The sequence below is a fragment of the Excalfactoria chinensis genome, chromosome 15, assembly GCF_039878825.1.
Source record: "Excalfactoria chinensis isolate bCotChi1 chromosome 15, bCotChi1.hap2, whole genome shotgun sequence".
Taxonomy (NCBI): domain Eukaryota; kingdom Metazoa; phylum Chordata; class Aves; order Galliformes; family Phasianidae; genus Excalfactoria; species Excalfactoria chinensis.
Window position 1 is genome coordinate 112316 of NC_092839.1, and position 19721 is coordinate 132036.

A 19721-nucleotide genomic window follows, 5' to 3' on the forward strand; every position below is an offset into this window, starting at 1 on the left:
TCTGGGAGCTGACTTCTCAGTTTGTACGTAACATCTGCTTATGTTACATTGACCATGAGCCTAAACTGGTACTTGTACTCAGCACTGCTGGCATCCTCATACTTCAGGAACTATTTTGTCAGACTATGACTAAATACATTTTCTGCCTTTTCTCCACAGGGAGTGAATCTGCAGAGGACATCTCGCCATTCTCCTCCACTTTCCTCTTCTCCTCCAGGCTACTTACAACAGTGCTAGGAAATTCTGAATATCTTTGGAATGACTGAACAAGCAAACTGTTGCTATATCTGCAGAGTGTGTTTCAGGTTCTATCTAGGGTTAAAGAACTATTTCAGAATATCAAGAATCACAGAATCATAGAATGGCCTGGGTTGAAAAAAGGACCATCTGGTTTCAAACCCCTGCTGTGTGCAGGGTCACCAACCACCAGACCAGGCTGCCCAGAGCAACATCCAGCCTGGACTTGAATGCCTGCAGGGATGGGGCATCCACAGACTCCTTGGGCAACCTGTTCATGGAGAGACCTGCCCTGAAGCAGGCTAGTTACAAGTGGTAGGGTGTGTGAGATCATATGGGCAGGCATTTTGGGCAGTGGACACAACCAGAGCTTTGGAACTTCATATCTGAACAAGTGCAAAGTATTGAAAAACTGTTAAAATGTCTGCATCACACAAATCACTGCAACACTGCTGTGGTTTAACCCAGCAGCAAGCTCAGCAACATACAGCCAGAGGGGGGGGGGAGGGTGGAAATCAGAAAGAAAAAAAAAAAAAAAAAAAGTAGAACTTGTAGGCTGAGATAAAAACTATTTACTAAAATAGAAAAGGAAGAGAGAAATAATAGTAATGACAATAATAATACATGTATACAGAGAGTGCTCCAAAAGCAATGCCTCCTATTTATTTCCAAGGAAACTACAACAGGTACAAATAGCACTATTTGACAGAACACATCCTCAGCTACAAAACATTTCTTTTCAGCATAGTCACCACCCTTAACTATGCATTTTTGCCAGCAATGAACAAGAGTCTGCATGCTGTGCTCCTAATAACCTGCACCAGCAGAGGTGCCCCACTGCCACTGTTTCCACTGCTGAAACTCACCACCCACTGCTTCACTGTGCCAGCAACCACTCTTTGGTGTTCATAAACATTCAGCAAATGCTGATGAATGTCAATGGCTACACTTCTTTTCCACAAGGAGGAGATCGGTTCCACACCCTTCACTCCCACACTATGCTATCAGATTGCCCCTCTGCTGCGGTCTGCCAGATCGCAACAAAACAGCACAGGATATTGAGGGGACAGTTCAACTTCTACTGCCATCCCACCAACGTCTGTCTCTGATGTTTTGTGCCCACATCATAAAATAGAGCAGCTTTTGCATGTATTTACATACATCATATTGCTCACCACCTGCTGGGCCTTGCCAAGGCAGTCCCCAGGCAGCAGTATCCCCTCATGACCAACACCCCAATTTCCAGCATGATACTGTTTGCTATGGATCATCCCTTAGGCAAGTTCGGGTGAGCTGTCCTGTTTCTGTCCCTTTTCAGCTTCCTTTGTGTTCCCCAGCTCCTTCCTGGCGGGACAGTATGAGCAGCTGAAACTTCCTTGGCTCTGTACAGCACTGCTCAGTGCTGCTCTGTGTTATCAATACTGTTCTTTTCTCCTAAACCCAAAACAGCCCCATATCAGACACCCTGAAGGAAGTTAACTCTGTCCCAGATGAAACCAGGACAAATGTTCTAGGGTTTGACCTATGCCTACTGAGCCACACTCAACATTAATCCAACATCCACCACAAACACTGCAGCTAATTCAAGCCCTGCAGCTAATCCACCTCTGCTGACAGACACTGTGGCTAACACAACTTCCACTACAGGGACGGCAGCTGAACCAGAGAGCCTGACCTCCACAGTATCAGTCACTGCTGTATTAGGAGAAAACAACTAAAGCAGAAGCCAGCTCACTTAGTAGGGGAAAAAGCAGCTTCTCCTAGCAGGTACCAAGAGGAAGAATTGGAAGAGGCAGGCTCCCATGCAGTGGGGCCATCACAAGAATAGGAGGAGGAAGAGACAGAACTCAAATGAGTCAGAAACTACACAGTCTCTATTCCTGAGTGAGATGTGAGATACATGAAAGCATTTCAACCATCACCCAGGCAAAAACATTGTCTCCTGGTTACTCCAATGTGAGGATAACAGGACTATTAGCCATGCAGGGAAACCATGCAGCTGGAATCCCTCTCTAATAGGACACTGGCAAGGGGATTGGAAAAGGCCCACCAGCCCTCAGACTCTGGAGGGGACTCCTATTGGGCACCAAATTCCTTCACAGAAGATGATGTATGTCACCTATTTGAGTGGAACCACCACAGTAGCTGTGCTGGAAGAGATTTATGGTCACCTGGATAACAAGCAAGTAATCAAAGATCCAGATGGAGCCCATGCATGCAGCCAATGAGACAGAAATTTGTATGGAGCACACGATCAGTCGTCATATGCCAGCACGCTGGAAAGACGGAGAAGAACCAACAGTGCACATAGTGCTCATCCAGCTCTGGCAACACAAAGAAAACCTCTCCCTTCACGATGGGCCTGCTTCTTGGCTGCAAGGAAACTGCCTGAGGGGTCCAGCAACTCAAAGAGAGCATATCCTCCTTCCTACCTGTATGGTCTGCTGTTTCAGCTACTAGGAGGAAGTTCCTCTGCTCATGTGAGAGAGGATACAGTGGGTACATGTCAAGTGCCCTTCTGTAGTTTTATCTGCATGACCATGAGGAAAACATTAGGAAGTGGGAAGAAAAAAATCTACTTTGAAGCTAGCAGGACAGGTGTGTGAGTTGTAAGAATAACACAACAGCCAAAAGTGGTAAATAACTGTTCCAGTTTCTTTTGGGCAGCTCCCCAGACAGAATAGAAGGGCTAATCGTACTTCAGATCTTAATGGACTTCTGGTTTACACTTATTACATTATTACATGTATTTAAACAACAGATACTCCAGTTAGAACCACAGAATGTCTTGGGCTGGAGGGGCCTTAACAATCACCTCATTCCAACCCCCTGCCACAGGCAGGATTGCCAGCCACCAGACCAGGCTGCCCAGGATCCCACCCACCCTGGCCTTGAATGCCTCCAGAGATGGGGCATCCACAGCCTCCCAGGGCAACATGTTCCAGCACCTCATCACCCTCTGAGTAAAATATTTCCCCAGACATCTAATCTAAATCTCCCCTCTTTTAATTTAAAACCAGTCCTGTCACCATCAGACCACAAAAAATTTGGTCCCCCTCCTGCTCGTAAGTTCCCTTCTAGCACTGGAAGGCCATGATGCCATCTCCCTTGGAGCCTTCTCTTCTACAAGTTAAATCAGCCCAACTCCCTCAGCCTGTCTTCACAGGAGAGGTGCTCCAGCCCTCTGACCGTCTTCATGGCCTTCCTCTGAAATAACTGCAGTAATTCCACCTCCACATCCTTCCTTGCTGGGGTACCCAGGCCTGGACACAGTACTCCATATGGGGCCTCATGAAGGCAGAGCAGAGGAGGACAATCCCTGCACCCCTCTGTTGGTGCAGCCCAGGATACAGCTAACTGTACTGGATGCCAAAGTGAGCCTAACTGGGAAGGAGTGGTAAAAGCACTCCACTGTGACTGGCCCAGAGGCTCCATGCATCTTTGGCATACTTCAAGGACCAGAAAGGCTAACAGTGGACTTTTGGTATAGTTGCCATGGACATGGATATTAAACATTTGTCTACTTTGCCCAGTCTCTCGAATTACCTTTCTGCTCTGCGGTGGCTTATGGCTGACAAACAGCAGGTAATGACTGCTGCCACAGCAATCCACTGGCAACAATATCGCACCAATCAACACTCCCCCATGCCCATCTATTAGCTGACTGGAGAGCCAAGGAGTCATCAACACGATTCAGTCACTCTTCAAACTTTAGTAGTCCCATGTGGCCAGTGGGGAAGTCTAATTAAGAATGGAGGCTGACACGCTGCCACAAACCCACCAAGGCAAGTATCGTGCGCTCACAATGGTGGAAGCAACCACTGCATAGTGGGAAATCTTTCCATGCCCTAATGCCAATGCCTGAAAAACTATTGTGGGCCTTTAAAAGTGAGTCTTCTGGCAACACAGCACCCAATAAAGAACTGAACCAGACAGCAGGACTGCTTTCCAAAACAACCTCATAAATGCCTGGACCAAACAGCATGGCATTGAGTGGATATATCACATCCCCTGTCATGCACCAGCCTCCAGTAAAATCAAATGATACAACGGGCCTCACCTCACCAGGTGTGCCTCACCTGTATTGCGTACCCCCCTCTGAAAACTGCACACTCATTCCTCTCTCTTACCTTCTGTTGAGGGACAGAAAAGGACCTCCTGCTCCTGCTCAGAGTCTAACAAAAAGCCCAGAAAGGAAAAATGACATTCTAGGACACTCCAGCCACGCATGAATGGCTGATTTGTGTTCTCCACAGAGGCCACCACAATAGGCAAGCTGGAAAGAAGAATTTGTAACAAACCCTCAAGAAAATTTTCATCCAGAAATGCTCTCTTTCTTGGCCTGCTTTCCTCCAGCACAGCAGTTTTTGCAATCATGTGCTCAATGCATACAGCCATCTGTCTGCAAACAGACCCTGCCAGTCTATTTCAACCAGTTTTGACAGCAAGATAGATGTCTTCATAATGATGGTCTCTAGTAGTAAAACCTTCGTGTCTGGGAATCTACATAGAGAACCAGATCCCTGGATTGCCTCACCCTCAAAGCTGTCAACACGGAAAATGAGCTGAATCTACTGCGGACAGCTGACCACAGCACACACACATACAAAGGAAAATGGCCACAAAGCACACGTAAGTAAGGCAGATCGTATTCTCTGCTTCTGCTCCTTCTGAAGTTTCTAGCTCATCAAACAAAAAATGTTAGGCTTTGGACATCGCTGTCCTGGACCAGCAGCACCAGGACTCAGAAAGCTGTTGTTTCTATTGTTGCTACATAGAAGAAGCTCCAACTCTGCAGCGACCTTACACTTTAACTCTTGCAAACCCACAGCAAAGCCAAAGGATGATCTCTTTGCAAAGAGGAGTGTTACACTCTGTGGAACAGGCCATCACAGAGCACAGAGAAAAGCAACTCTCAGCTCAGAGACACGGTATAGCCCCAACAACCAGCACTTCACAAAGCACAGAGCAGTCAAAAATTGTATCTTTTCATCACATAATTGACTGAAATTAGCTCCATCTAAAACAGTATCATGTGTTTATCGGCTTTGTGGCTTCTGAGAAAGTCAAACATCTTTCAGTTCTGCACTAGTCCATTTGGGAACCATTTGTCTGGGAAGCAGCTTTAGAGGAAAGGAGCTAGTGGCACGGTGCAGACACAGCTAACAAAGCAGAAACACTTGGAACTTCTCTTCCACCGGTCATCTCCAGGAGCATCACTGTCACTGAGACCTTGCCAGCCAATTCTGAGCACCGCTCACAACATCTCAGCCTGCTGTTCTCTACCACTTACAAGCAGGGAGATGCATCCAAAGAGAACTGAAATATGGTTCCCAAACATTATGAAATACCATCTTTTATCTTCAAACTAATTAAATACAAACTATCCTAGATCACCTGGCTGTTGGGCAGCTGTACCAATGCTAATATAACTATGCTAATATATGCTAATATAACTATATTATATATACATATATATTATATAGTTTATATATTTATATATATATAACTAATATAACTATGCTAATATATGCTAATATAATATAATATAATGCTAATATAACAATGCTAATAAAATATAATAATAATCTACCTACTGCTCTGTCAACAGGGAACAAGCCAGGAGAGAAACACTGTGGATGAAAGAGTAGTGCTCCCAGCAAAACGGACAGCTGAGCAGCTTTGTGTCAGGACAATTAATAGGGCACTACGCCTCCTTTGCAAGGAAATCGCATCTGTTATCAGAGGCTACAATTCAAACCTGATACCTACCAAGGAACGTTTTGCTGAGAGAAAAGAGTGGAACTGAGAAGAAGTGTTACCTCGGTGCTGGTTGTTGAGTTACAGCTCACACTGACTGCTATCAATGTATAGCGGATCTGATCACATGGAACATCAGACCCACTGAGGGATGGGTGGTCCCGGAGCACTTTGGTAAACTGAAGAAAGGGGAAAATCTATAGAAAGAAATGTGGAGATTAAAGCTGTGCACTTCAAGTCTCCCTCCTTGGCAACAGAAAGTTCTGATGCTACAGAAATGGCTCCATCTGCCATTTTTCTTAGAAGTATTGACAACGAATATCACATCACTGAAGAAATGGCTGCTTTGGTGCCACTGAGACTCAACTACACCTCTCTGTTTGTATGAAGCAGTAGAAATGACACTTAGAGCCGTGTATTGGGTGCAGCTGCTGATGGTGCCCAGCGATGGCTGGTGAAAGAGAGGCCTGTAAAATAGAAGACAACAACAGCACTGCCAACAACTCACAGCTGATGCTTATCACCAAACATCAACGAAACTAAGTGCAAAAGAGCTCTAAACATGGATAACGTCGTGCAAATCATCATCAACAACCTGACTTTCATTAAGTCCGAGGGACTGAATCAGGGCTGGTTCCTTAAAAGTGTGGATGCTGATGGTGGGGACATCATTTGTTCTTCAGAAGGAAGATGGCTGAGGGGGAAAACGATCCCAAGATTTTATGATCGGCAAGACGAAATCAAGGCACGAGTGGAAGCAAAAGGGAAGCTGGTGCCAGCAGTTGGATATGGAACATTTCTGATGGATTCGAGTGCACATCTAAATGAGCCCATATGCATCTTCAAGGTGAAAAGCAGCTTATCTGTGCTATGGTTCAAATCGCAGCAGCATTCAGAATGAAACTTAAAATTACGGCAAGCTCGAGCGACAGCAAATAACCTAATGCGTTCTGATAGGCTGGCGGAACGCGGTCCTGCGAGTGGCAAAAAATGCACGCCTTCCTTCCCGTTCTGATCAAGGAACGAGAAGGGAAGTTTCAGCCCTCTGACAAAAAACAAAACAAAACGAAACGGGTTTTTTTTTTGTACTCTTGCGGCCGTTTCCAGCTGACACCAACGCGCTGCCGGGATGTCCGAACGGAACGGCCGGCACGGCGACCCCACGCGCCTCTCCGCCGCTCCTCCCCGCCTCTTGCCCCGCCGGAGCCCCGCGCAGCGCAGCGGGAGGGAGCGCGGCCCGCGGCATCCTCCCCTCCTCCCGGACAGATCCGTATCCGCACCTCCTATTTTTCCCCCGTAAGATACGCCCCCCATTGTTTAGAACAGCGGCTCGTGCCAAGACAAAACGCCGCGTAGCGCTGCCACGGCACGGCCGAGCGGCGATGCGGGACAAACCTTCCCCGCACGCTGCTCAGCGGGGCCGGGGCGAAGGCTTTCCGCTGCGGGCCGCTCGCCCGCCCCCCGCTGTCCCCGCAGCACGGCTTTTTTTTCGCAGCGCGAAAATGGCGGAGTTTCCCCTCCCCGCGGGGTGCGCCGGGGCCGCCCCGTCTGCAGGGGGCGGCGCGGAGCGGAGCGCCGCGGGAAGGCGCTGCCCGCCGGGCCCCGACCCGCGCCCTCCTCCCGGCCCGCCGCCCCTCGGCACGGCGCGCCGCCCGCCGCCCTTCGGGAAGGAAGGAAAAAAACCCAATAAAAATCGAGACGAAACCCAGGCGGGCCGCGGCGCCCGGCCCGAGTGCCGGGGCGGGGAAGCGCCGCCGCAGGCCCGGGCTCGGCGGTGCCCTCAGCCGCCCCGCACGCCGCTGCTTACCCGCACGGCGCCGCCGACCCCGCACGGGGCGCCCCGCGGCCCGATCGGGGCGGTGCTCGCGCTGCCGGGAGCGCGTTGCGCAGATGCGGGTTGGGCCGAGTTCCGCGGCGCTCGAGCGGCCCGGAGCTGCGGAGCCCCCGCGCCGGGAGGGCCGGGCGTGTGCGTGAGTGAGAGTGTGCGGGGGGGAGGGGGCGGTAATTGGGCAGGTTGGGAATGTATGCACTTAATGAGCGCCGTCGCCATGGCAACCCGCGCATTTCTCAGCGCCGTGCCGTCGGTTCTCGGTCCGGTCGCGCGGTTTCGGGGAGCGGCCCGACGGCGACGCCCGGACAGCCCGCACGGCCGCGGGGCGGAGAAGCCGCCCGGGAGGGCTCCGGGCGCGGCCCGGCTGTCAGCGGCAGCTCTGCTGCGCTCGGGACCTCGGCGAGCTGCGGCTGCAGCGGTGAATCCGTCGCCGCTTCCCCCGTCCTCCCGTTCCCCCCATCCTAAGCGGAAGCGAGCGTTCACGAAGTAATCGGTCCCCACAGCGCTAACTGCGGTGCCGAGCTCCGGGCTTCCACAGCCTTGCCTTGTGTCGGGGCAATCTGAGATGGCTCAGACGGCATTTTCACTCCCCGTCTTAAAAATGAAGCTTGAAATTGAGTTACGTTGGGCAAGGAGAGCAATAAAAACCCATCACGGATGGTAAAGTACCTACCTTTCATATAGTGTAGATAGGAGACCTGCAGGATGGCACAAACGGCTTCTTAAGCCCCATCTGAATCAGGCAGGCAGTGGCAGCAGAGGAGCAAGCTGCTCCCTGTGGAGTCCCCCCACTTAAGGTGCCTGCAGCTGCGCCCTCCAAAACTTTCAGCGTGTCAAAAAAGATGCAGAAGCCTGATAAAGCAAGCAGGAAATCACTGACAGGTATTTCCTCTGCTGCTACTGCCTTCTTTCCTTTCGTTATTAAATAAACCCTCGGTACTACAGCAGGGAACAAGTCATCCCATAATGCACTTACACTGCAGCAGGAAGTTCAAACAGATTCAAATGAAGAGCAGAGTGAGATCCGTCACTGGAAAAGCAGTCAGAATTCACCCTCCCCCCACCGAAGGCACACACTGTAGCTCCTCTCTTCTTGGCTATGTTTGCCAATTAAAGAGAAAACAAAGTTATGGATTCAAGAATGCTGGATGCCTGCAGAACAGCTGCTTTTGGAGGGGAAAAAAGCAGGAAGGTGCTCAGCTGTGCAGTGAAGGCCCTGGCAGCTGTACTACATCGGTGTGCCTCACCTGCCATCTCTGCAGCCTCTGTTGTAACACTTTCAACTTAGTTCTTTTTTAATGCTTATTTTCACTCTTAAACAGCTCTTCTCACACATTTCTTCTCCCAGCTCCTCACAACGCTTAACCCTGTGCTGAGTGGCACGGCCCTACCGGACAGCTCAGAACAAGAGCTGCCATCCCAAGCAGCCTTGCACCATCCACGTGCAAACCCCTGCTGTTCCTCAGGCTAACTGCCACGTCACCGTGCCATTACGATCCCGAAGGACTCTGCTGCATTATTTTCATCTCACGTTGATGCTGAGCAGCAATGCTGGTGGCGGATGAGAAGCACAAGTGCCATGTATGGGAAAGGCTTTGCATTTTACCTGTTTCTAGAAGCAACGTTCTTCCTGCTAGCAGATCAATCAGGTGCAACTGTACGTCATTACACCAAGCAGATGAGACACGAGCTACTTCACACCTACTGAACAGCAATATTTACTATCCAAACACACAATATTATCCTGTTCCAGATGCACAGACCAGGAGAGTATTTGCCAAATTCCACCCACGGCTCCATCCATGAGCACAAGCCGCATCTTCCAGTCGCTTCCAACTGCAGCTTCCCATGCAGAGCTCTCCCCTCCATAATCCTCAGTACTTTGCACTGAGGTGGCTGAACTGTCTGCTCCCGTTAAGTCAAAACATTGGAGGAAAAGTTAAGAACTTGGCTTTTAAAAATGGAGCATCTTTGCTGAGTTTATAAACGTGTATTTGAGATCCCTCAATCCAAGTAACTGTCCCATAGAAGTGGCTTCCTGTAAGATGATGACGCAGCCCCAGAGGTAGAGAATCACCCCAAATCCCACCCAGAGCTACGAACCATTGTGAAATGCACTCTAAAGCAGCAGTGTGCATTGTACCAATTGCTGTGATGGTCCCTCACCTCTATCCAGCCAACCATCTCAGATCATTACCAAAAGATGGCACTGAAAGGGCTGGAGCCATTTCAGAGCAGCTGACTGCAGGTTTGTATCAGGTTGAGCCCAAACCCCACAAAACCACATAAGATGAAACAAAGTTCCCCCCAGCACCCACCTCTAGCAAAGCAGCATGAAGGAGCTTGGAGAGTTAAGCTACTTGATTCCTTCCACCTAACTAAACATGGGGAAAACGGGTCCATCACAATGCCCACAGTCTTGTGATCCCAAAACCAGACAGTGACGTTTGTGAACTGTTCATATCTGCCACTGCACAAAAAAAGTTTTCATCTTAGTTTTAATCCTCACCTTTTAAAGTAATGCATTCATCTAAATATTAAATCAGCATTGAAAACACAAACAAGAAATACAGCAAAGATCTGCTAACTGTGCCGCCGTAATATTTGAAGTACGTCGCTTGCAAAGTTCTCCATGCTCAGCTGGTTTTGTTCTTGGCTTGTTTGTTTTCATTTTCAGGCTCCTGAGCTCACACAGTTTGACTTTTGGTATCTGAACACACCCCCAGTGTTCGCCCTTTGACTGAAGGGTACATGAATCACTGCTCTCATTACAGTGCCAAATAAATTAGATTTGAGAATTGGAAATAATCCAATTCGTACCAGATATGAAGCAACAAACCCAGCAAGCTTGTTCTTAGTTCATTTCCTGCTCTTATTTACAAAGTGAGTTTTGAACACCTGCCATGAAACAAGCCTACATGTCTGCCTATTAAAGCATGTTGGGAGCAAGACGTTTTTTCACGGTGGCAAACAGCAGCAGAAAAACTTGCATGGACTTCAGTAGTAAAGCTGGCAGCTTCTGAAAACCAGGTGCTGTGGTCACGAAGGCCAAGGTAGGTTGTTCTCAGGCCTTGGCACTGCTGGGGTACCATCTCTACATCTGCCCCGCTTGCTGGTTTTGGGGTATCAAACTACTTAACAGATGCTCAACATATGCTCCAGCCTCCATCACTACCTCATTTCAGGCCTCAGGACTGGAGTCAGTCACCAACCTAGTTCAGGAATAACCATATTCTGCAACTTCCTCCCTTATCAGACCAGGCGTATTACTGTTTTATCCTCTTCTCCATTAAAGCACAGAGCCAGAGCACAACAGGAAGGACCTTTCTGAGCTGGGGAAAAGGAATCCTCCAGTGGCATACTGACACTGGCAGGCAATGCAGATCAAGTTAAGGCAAATACAAATTACAAGTCTGCAAGAAGCCCTGAGCGATGGTGTATTACCAGGTAATCCCACTGAGGTATACAAGCCATAGTCACTCCTCTCTGAGGGAATAGTTGCAGATGCTGCCACATCTCCTACTTGAGCAGTGAATTTTATTTGCTGTTGTGCAGATCCAAAAATCTCAGCTAGTCCTGACCTGATGCAGGATTAAGGCCATTCCTGACTACTGAGTGTACAGCAGCTTCTCTACAAGGTTCCAATCCCCTTCCAAAGCTAAAGAGCATTCTGACTCACCCACAAGCACAAGATCTCCTACTGTTTGTCAACAGTTCCAGACACATCAGACTGAGGTGCTTTCACCATCTCGCTTTAAGGGAAGCACTTAACACACGAACAGGTGCTGTGGTGGCAGGCAGATGGTTGACTGGATAACCTTGGGGGTCTTTTTGAACCTTGGTGATTCCGATTTGCACCAAAACAGCAACATTTAAGGAGAGGTGACTTAAAAACAAACAAAAGCAAACAAGGAAAGCCCAGGAAGAGACTCCAAAGGCATTCACCGTGATTCTCACATCTTATAGGGAGCAACGCTGATTTCATAGTATCATAGTATTGTGCGAGTTGGAAGGGACCTTAGAGATCATCAAGTCCAACTCCCAGGATTCGAGCCCTCTGTGTAGCAGAGCGGCACTTCTACCCCCTGCTCCACAGGGGGGATTTGAACCCGGGCCCTCTGGTGTTGCAAACAGGAATTCTACCGCTGCGCCACCAGGGCACACCAATTCCTCCTTCAAAATTTGCTTGAAGACAAAACATCTTAAATCATTCTGACCCATCTAATGATGCGTGTTTACCATCCAATTTTAAGAACAAATTTATGTTGCATTATGTCTTATTATATCTTTTCTTAGCTCACAAATATGGTTTTGATGAGCATGTTATTTTACCGAGTCCCACTACCCCCCCAGAGTCCAACCCAAGGGCAGTAGCTCTCTTCAGGAAATCTGACCACATCTTGAAGACTAAAAATATACACACATCCCCCTTCCCCACAAACAAGGAAATGCAGTGCTTTTGTGTAATTTCAAGGGAATCTTTCCAGTCAAGCATCATAAAACCATCCAGCTTCTGCTGAAGTCTCCAGTAAATACCCATAATTGAAGAGAAATTATTATGAGCAGCTCATCCATACTTGGGATGGACACAACATGGACAACAGTAATAAATCTTCTGCCACCACAAAACATAAAATGAAATCAGTTCAGGTTTCACCAGGATATGTGCTTACTGGTCAAGTTCGATTTTGAAGGCTCCCAACTTCTGTGCTTAATAAAGAATAGTAGTTAATCAAGGAGAAGCGTTAAGCAAGATAAATGGCGATTTCCTCAGCATGAGGAGGCAGAAAAATAAGTCCATTGCAAGCCAATAAAACACAAGAGTTTGATTCACCAATTTAATTTTATACAAGTCAAACTACACATTGTATAAAGAGTACAAGGCAGTTCTAATGTTGCATGTTACAAAAATCAATTTAGCTATAAAGGGGAGATTTTAGGATGAGTTCTATTTCACAGTTTAAGTGAATTGGCAACTGTGGTTTAGCAAAGCCTTCATTAAGACTAGAACTCTAGCTTGAAGAGATTACGCTTCCGGTAAAGTTCAGGTTCAAACACAATACGATCTTAGTTCTAAAGTAGAATGTTAACATAAATGAGTCTAAAGGGAGCAAAGACAGTTTTGTTTTAGCTAGTTTTCATATCCAATAGGTATTTCAAGGCTGACAAATCATACAACATACTAGTGGGCTTCAACTACATCCAAGAGACACTTTAGTGTCTGAGAACTGCCACTTGATAGTCAAGCAAAAAAAAACATCACAAAGCTTTCATTCTTTTAAGTCTCAAAAGTATGATTTGTAGCAATACTGCATGACACAGGTTACAGAGTACCTTTATTACCTTTAATACAGTCACAGTATCAGGGAGGAATGTTTTTTTGGCAAGTTAAGATGCAACACAAATGTTCCAACTTGAGTTTATTGCTGGTCTAGCCTTTCTAGTTTAGTTTCTTGCTTACAGCTTTGCAGCAGGTTTCCACAAATAAACTAGAGAATTCTGATCTGCCCAGCAAGACAATCTTGCCTTTGGTAGCAAGCTGTAAACCTACTAAGCCAATGATACTCATAGTTCTAAAACCTTGGGGGGGGGGAGGGAGGAAAGAAAGTCCAGATTTAAGCCTGTTATATTCAATTTTTAATATAAAAACCACTTTGCACTTTAGAGCAGTTAAGTTACTCCAGCAGAAATGCTATAAAATCAAAGTTCTAGCTGAATGTCTAAAAAAAAAAAATAATAATAAAAAACCAAAAAGGGGGCAGGGGAGGGCTTTTCCTGCTTTGTACCACACCATCTGATCTTGTATTTTCAAATTTAGGATACAAATTAAAGCTTTACGCCTCATTAATTAGTTCTTAGGCCATTCACTCCTGCAAGAGAAAAAAACAACTTCTGAAGAACTAACATGACACTAATGGCCTGACAAGTAGGAAAAACGTTCCATAATAGTGTGCAAGGTAAGAGGAGAGTTCTAGTCTTAATCTCTTGAACTAGATCTTGATCGTGAGCGAGACTTTGAACGAGATCTGGAACGGGACCTCGATGCAGCTCTTTTGGGTGGTGACTCTGAACGAGCCTTGGCAGATGGCTGCTGCTGTGGAGAATTGGAACGAGACCTACTCCTTGACCTGGATTTAGACTTAGTATCTCCTTTACCATTCTCTTTGGGAGATCGAGACCTGGACCTGGACCGAGACTTCTCTGACTTCTCCTTAGATCTGCTGTGAGAGCGCGAACCCCTGTCAGACTTGGGTTTTGATTTGCTCTTTGATCTAGACTTCCGGCTTTTAGATCTGGAACGTGAGCGGTCTTTGCTTCGTGACCTGGATTTAGATCTTCCAAAAAGAAAGACAGTTTATTCTGCATGAACTGAAACGTACTCATAGCCATTTTCAGTTGTTAGCAATTAATAAGCAGCAACCCTCTTGTACTAGGAGAAAGCAATAGATCACTTACCTGGAACGACTTTTAGAGACACTACGGGACCTGCTGCGGCTGCTCCTACTTCTACGACTTCTGCTTCTAGATCGCCTTCTAGATCGTGACCTAGACACATTCAAACACAACAGGTCCTTACTGTTTGTTTGGTGTGCCCTGCCCTTCTGTTCATCACAGAGAAACTGTTAAAGAACTTCTCATTAAAGCAACATCATCGAGATGTATCACCAATCCACCTCAACTCAACACGCTATCAATTAATCTAATCATGTAAAAACTCTCATACGCTACTGTTGTTTTATATAACACGGCACATTCTCAGTAATCACCCCATTCCTAAAACACCAACCAAAGGTAAACTCAGTCGGTCAGGCTGCTCATATATACCCTTAATTTAACTTGTCTTGATACAGAGACTGACATATCCCATAAGTTACCTTGACCGGCTGCAAGAGTAAGATCGTCTATGGCTTGACCGTGGCTTGTCTTCAACCAGCCTGATCTTCCTTCCATTTATCTCTGTGCCATCCAGCTTATCCAGGGCACGCTTCATGTCTGAGTACGATCGGAACTCAATTACTCCTTCGTTTGTACGTTCTTTGTGAGCATCTGCATAGGTCACCTCACCAGCTTGCCTCATAAAATCCTTTTAGGAGTTGGTGGAAAAAAATTACACAACTATTTAATAAGTTTGCACTCTGCAATTACATAAGCTTAAGACGAGTCTGAGCAAATGAAGAAGTATTAATTGTGTGCCAACACTCATGTGCAAACGCTTCTCAATTATTTCCACCGAAATCCAAACAAACATTTACACAGAAAGGAAGCTACTGCCCATTACTGAGCACGACACATTTAACGACAGAACACTAATACGTACTTTCAAATCCTGCCAACTACAGCGACTGGAAAGGTTTTCAACAATCAGTCTGTGCTCTGTACGAACAGGCGGTCCATATTTATCTCTTCCAGATTGTCTCCGACTGCTATATCCGCCACCACCCCCACCTTTATTGTACAAAGAAAGAAAGTTAGGTTGTCTCCTAACACCAAGAAAATCAAAACGTTCTGAAAAAATTAGTTAAAACAGTTATATTTACTGGAGTAGGACTTTATTTCTCTACACCTCCAATAAACTTGCAATTTTGCCATGATATATATTAATGGCAAATCAAACAGACTGAAATCCTGTAAGTCTGTCTTCCTAAGATCTGTTAGAGAGTGACTGCTCCTTATTAGATTCACCTTGCTAAGTTTTATTTTACAGAACATTGTAAAATATAAAACTTAACTGATTACATGCATTTCTACATTTTACAAAAACGTTTACTAGTTACACTAAGTACTTACATCACAGTATGAGGTTTTTGGTGGTGGTTTGGCCACAAAACACGCAAGGTAACAGTCACCTAGTTCAGTTTAACCAGTTTTGTCTAACCCTTGGAATCCTCACCATCACCCTGCGTCTAATGGCAAAAGGCTGCTGTCGTCATGGCTTCCGGTAAGGTCAGCCAAAGGGTCATAGGGCAAGGGTCACACAATGTATGGAAAAGCCATGGCCAATCAGGAAAGGCAGTCATCTTAGCCTCAGTGGACACAGCCTCAGCCCCACTGGTCACTTTTAAATTGAAACATCAAGGACTTGTTAAAAAGTTTGAAATTGAACATGCAACAATTTTAAACAACATACATTCGATTCTTTTAAACAGACAGATTCCCACCCCCCCCAAACACCACCATTTTAGAGATTACTGAAGAGCGAACGGCAGTACATCAGTTACAGTACTGGGCACGTTAACGTACGTATAGCTCAGCTCCTCAACAAACTACACGAGTCAGCTGAGCATAGAAAAGTTTACAGCACACCCCACGAACACACCAGATTCCGGCTTGAAATCCTCCCCCACCCGTCACCACTGACTGCTTCTACCCCAATTACGCAACGATATCTATTCATTAACATTAGCGATGGAACACCGCTCTTATCTAAGCGCTCCTACGAACGAGGAGCCTTTCTATGAGCAGAGCACGTTATTCTTAAGCTACAAGAAACTCTTTCTACAAGAAGACCCCAATTTTGCAGCCAAAATCGCTCCGAATATTAGCGCTCACATATCTCAGGGGGTACCTGAGCGCAGCGCCGGCACCGCGACAAACCGCCGGCAGCGCTCCCAGCGGCACGCCAGGTACCCCCTCCTGCACACACCGACACCCACCGCGGCCCCGCCCGCCCCGCCCCGGCAGCGTCCCGCAGAACGGACCGTACTCACTGCGGCTGCTGTAGCTGTACCCGTCTCTGTCGCGGCGGGGGCCGCGGGCGTGCTCCACAATCACGCGCTCCCCGCACAGATCCTTGCCGTTCAGCTCGTAAACGGCATCGTCGGCGTCGCGGGAGTCCTCAAACTCCACGAAGCCGTAACTGGGTGAAAAGGAACCCGCTCCGTCAGCTCCGGCCCCGCCCCGCCGGCAGCTCCCGGGGCCGGGACAATGAGGGCCGCCCCGCGGCAGCGCCCCCGCTCCCCCCGCGCCGCCGCCATTTTGAGGAGGGCGCCACGCGGCAGCGGCGGGAGGCGCGGGCCCGGCCGCCACTGTGGGGGAGGGGCGGCCCCGCAGGGCCGGGTACGGGGGTGGGGTGACGGGGAAGGACGCGTTCGGGCGCCCGCAGGCCGCTCCCAGCACGCGGACGGCGCTCACCCATTTTTTAGGTCCACCTCGAGCAGGCGGCCATAGCCGCTGAAGAAGCGCTGGATGTCCTTCTCCCGGACGTGGTAGCTCAGGCGGCCGATGTAGACGCGCGGCATGTCCGCGGCCGGAGGAGGAGGGAAAGGGGAGAGGGAGGGAAAGGAGAAGAAAAAGAAAAGAGAAAAGAGAGAGAAAGAGGCGAGCGAGGAGCGCGCGGTACAACACCGACGAACCGCACCGCCGCGGCCTGCTCCGCAGCACAATGGCGCCTGCTGCCCGCGGCCGCTTTTATAGCGGGGGGCGGGGCCAAAGCGGACGTTACGGAGAACGTAGGCAGGGGGTGGGGCCGGGGCCGTGACGTCACCGCGCTGGCCCGAGCGGGACGGGGAGAGGGAGAGAGGCGAGCTGGGGCGGCTTGTCGGCGCGCATGCGCGTTCCCCCGCGCGTGTCTGCACTCGCGCCATGAGGAAAGCCTGTGCGCATGCGCTTGGCGCCGGCGGGCCTTGAGTGGGAGCGCCGTTCCGCTCATGCGCGGTGGCGTTTCGCGATGGTGTGGCTCCGTGACGTGCGCCGTGGCCGCGCTGACAGTGTGGGAACGGGGCCTACGTGCGCGCAACGGGGCGGCGGATCCGCCGATCTGGTGCTGCTCCGTTCCCACCCCGTGACTGTCGTTTTCCACTCGTGCTTTTCAAGAGGAGACATGTCTTGCTGATGAGGGGAGGGAGCGGTGCAGTGACAGAGGAACTGCGCAGTTATCTTCAATGCAACAGTGCCCATTTCTCTGGGGAACTGCTCATCCCTGCGCACTAAATGCAAATAGCACAGGATGGGACCACATGAAGTTCCATATTCTATATGCAATACTGATATACTGGCACAGGGTGATGCACCTTAGAGGCCTCCTAAGGCTCCCACTATATGCTTTGGGAGGACATCTCAAAGCCCTTGTCAGATGACCGCAGAGAGAGATTTGCTGTAAGCAATGGACAGTGATCCCTTGAGCTTGGAGTCATGCCTGGATCTTGCAGCCTTGTTCTGTTATTCCGTTCCTGTACTTGAGGTGTGAAGGGTCTTCATGGTGCCGTCTCACTGGGTGCTATGCCCAGTGTCTGCCTCTGGTTTACCTTCCTGCCATTTTGAAATCCTTGATTCCACTGGTTGTCCCCCATAATTACTTGCCTGATTCTCACTTTGCTTCTTTTTCCTCTGATATTCTCCCACTTCGGGGCTTGATGGCTGAGCTACAGTCAAGCTGATACCAAGGAGGAGTACAACAAAAAGTCTGCCTAGGCAGATTTCAGGACCCATCTGACCAGTCTTGGCTGTGATTAGAGGCATAATCTTAGCCTTCACTTATGGTCTGTTGGTAAACCTGAGGCACGAAGTGGCTGTAAAACAGGTTTTGCAGTGACGAGAGATGAAGTTCACCTCTTACACAGCCCAGGCCTGCTAGGAGATGTTGCTCACAGGAAATGCAGATAAGATGCAGTTGTCTTCTTCATACTTCTTGGATCAGTGGTCCTGGGCCGTTTCCATTACTTACATCTGCTTTTTCCTATTTTTATTCCCCTTACAACTACGTATCTTTCTTCAAAGGCCTTCCTGACCTCTGGGAGCCCAGAATAAATGGCTTAAATGTGTTAGTTGACTGGCCTGACCCACCAAATCAATTGGCTCCACAGAACTGTAAATTGCAACTCTCTTGTTCAAACCTCTGATGCTTTTTCTTGGACTTAAGACAAAGAGAGAACAGAGAAACGGGGAAATATAAGTATTAGTCTTTACATACAGCTTCCACAGTGGAAGATGGGAGAAGCGTCATAAGAAGAAATTAAAATTCATCTTTTTTCTTGCTAAAGGTGAAAGGCTCTCTTGTTACAAAGACTTTAAGTCTGTAATTAATCATAGTCTGTGAGATAGAAAGCAGAGCTCTGGTAACCTTTTAATGGTCTTTTTTTTTGTTAGCCCAATAAAAAGGATCACATGTAATTTGTATAAGTATTTGGCTAGTGATTATTTCTTATAGTCTGTTGTAAAAGGAGTCCTCAGCATGAAATTGATGACCTTTCTCCAGTCTTGCCAGCAGTAAGTGCACACATACACGTGTGTCTTGTGAAAACAGTATAAAATATGCATATCCCGCCTTTATCATGCGTCAGCTATTTGTTGCAAGACTGACATCTCAGGACACTGCTGTCAGGTGTCTGACAGTGTTTCCGTTACACTTTCGTTTTAGATCAACGATTCTCTGTCACGTCTCTGACAGAGAACCTGGTTCTGAGCTCAGGGTGCTGCTCAAGAGGCAGAACGTGCAGGCTGCCAGGATGGGCCTTTTTGTTTTGCTCATATTTTGTCTAGCTTCTTTAGGTGAATGTCATAGTCACTGATAACGAAGGGTAAGTTTGTATTCACAGTTAAAATGTATTCATACTTAAAGTAGATTCACAGTTAAAATGGATTCACTGTTAAAATGTTAAAATAAAAGAGCTGCAAAAGCTGTCATCATCCCGTCATGGCACAAACTAAAAAATGTTTTGAACTGAGCAGAGGTGCAAGAGATGTTAATGGCTCCCAGGGGCTGTTGTTCAAGCAGCTCATCCATCTGCTGTGGCTTAGCAGATCCTTCAGTGCTATCTTGCTCTCATTCAGACTCTCATTCACTGCCTTGTGAGTGGCTGCCTGGGCTTTGGACCAAAACTGGACCTCCTTACACATATATACACATCCACTCAGAGGGGGGTGAGCACCTGGCACAGGCTGCCCCATCCCTGGA

General features: G+C 47.9%; 2 protein-coding genes across 4 annotated transcripts in view; both read right to left on the reverse strand.

Moving 5' to 3' along the window:
• The window catches only part of L3MBTL1 (L3MBTL histone methyl-lysine binding protein 1), a 42429-nt gene extending 34314 nt beyond the window's left edge, over window positions 1-8115 (reverse strand). For both annotated transcript variants that reach the window (XM_072350362.1, XM_072350363.1), the window contains exon 1: window positions 7805-8115. The gene's annotated coding sequence lies outside the window, so the exon portion shown is untranslated. The remainder of the gene's footprint in view (window positions 1-7804) is intronic.
• A 4537-nt stretch (window positions 8116-12652) lies between these two features.
• Window positions 12653-17232, reverse strand: SRSF6 (serine and arginine rich splicing factor 6). Of its 2 annotated transcripts, none has more exons than XM_072350243.1 (6): window positions 16961-17232; window positions 16528-16685; window positions 15147-15274; window positions 14704-14912; window positions 14285-14374; window positions 12653-14163 (listed from the first exon to the last, which is right to left on the reverse strand). In XM_072350243.1, the coding sequence occupies exons 1-6, from the start codon at window positions 17065-17067 to the stop codon at window positions 13806-13808; spliced, it is 1050 nt and encodes a 349-aa protein (XP_072206344.1). In that variant the 5' UTR covers window positions 17068-17232; the 3' UTR covers window positions 12653-13805. The 2 variants fall into 2 exon arrangements, with proteins under 2 accessions (XP_072206344.1, XP_072206343.1); XM_072350242.1 differs by having other exon boundaries at window positions 16537-16685; window positions 16961-17206.
• Window positions 17233-19721: the final 2489 nt, after the last annotated feature.

Bases quoted from the DNA above. Each gene is read 5' to 3' on its own strand.
- SRSF6 (XM_072350243.1), bottom strand. From the start codon at position 17,067: ATGCCGCGCGTCTACATCGGCCGCCTGAGCTACCACGTCCGGGAGAAG. The intron at 16,686-16,960 runs GTGAGCGCCGTC...CTTTTCACCCAG, and splicing joins GAGGTGGACCTAAAAAATGG to TTACGGCTTCGTGGAGTTTG. The intron at 14,375-14,703 runs GTAACTTATGGG...GAATGTGTCTAG, and splicing joins TACTCTTGCAGCCGGTCAAG to GTCACGATCTAGAAGGCGAT.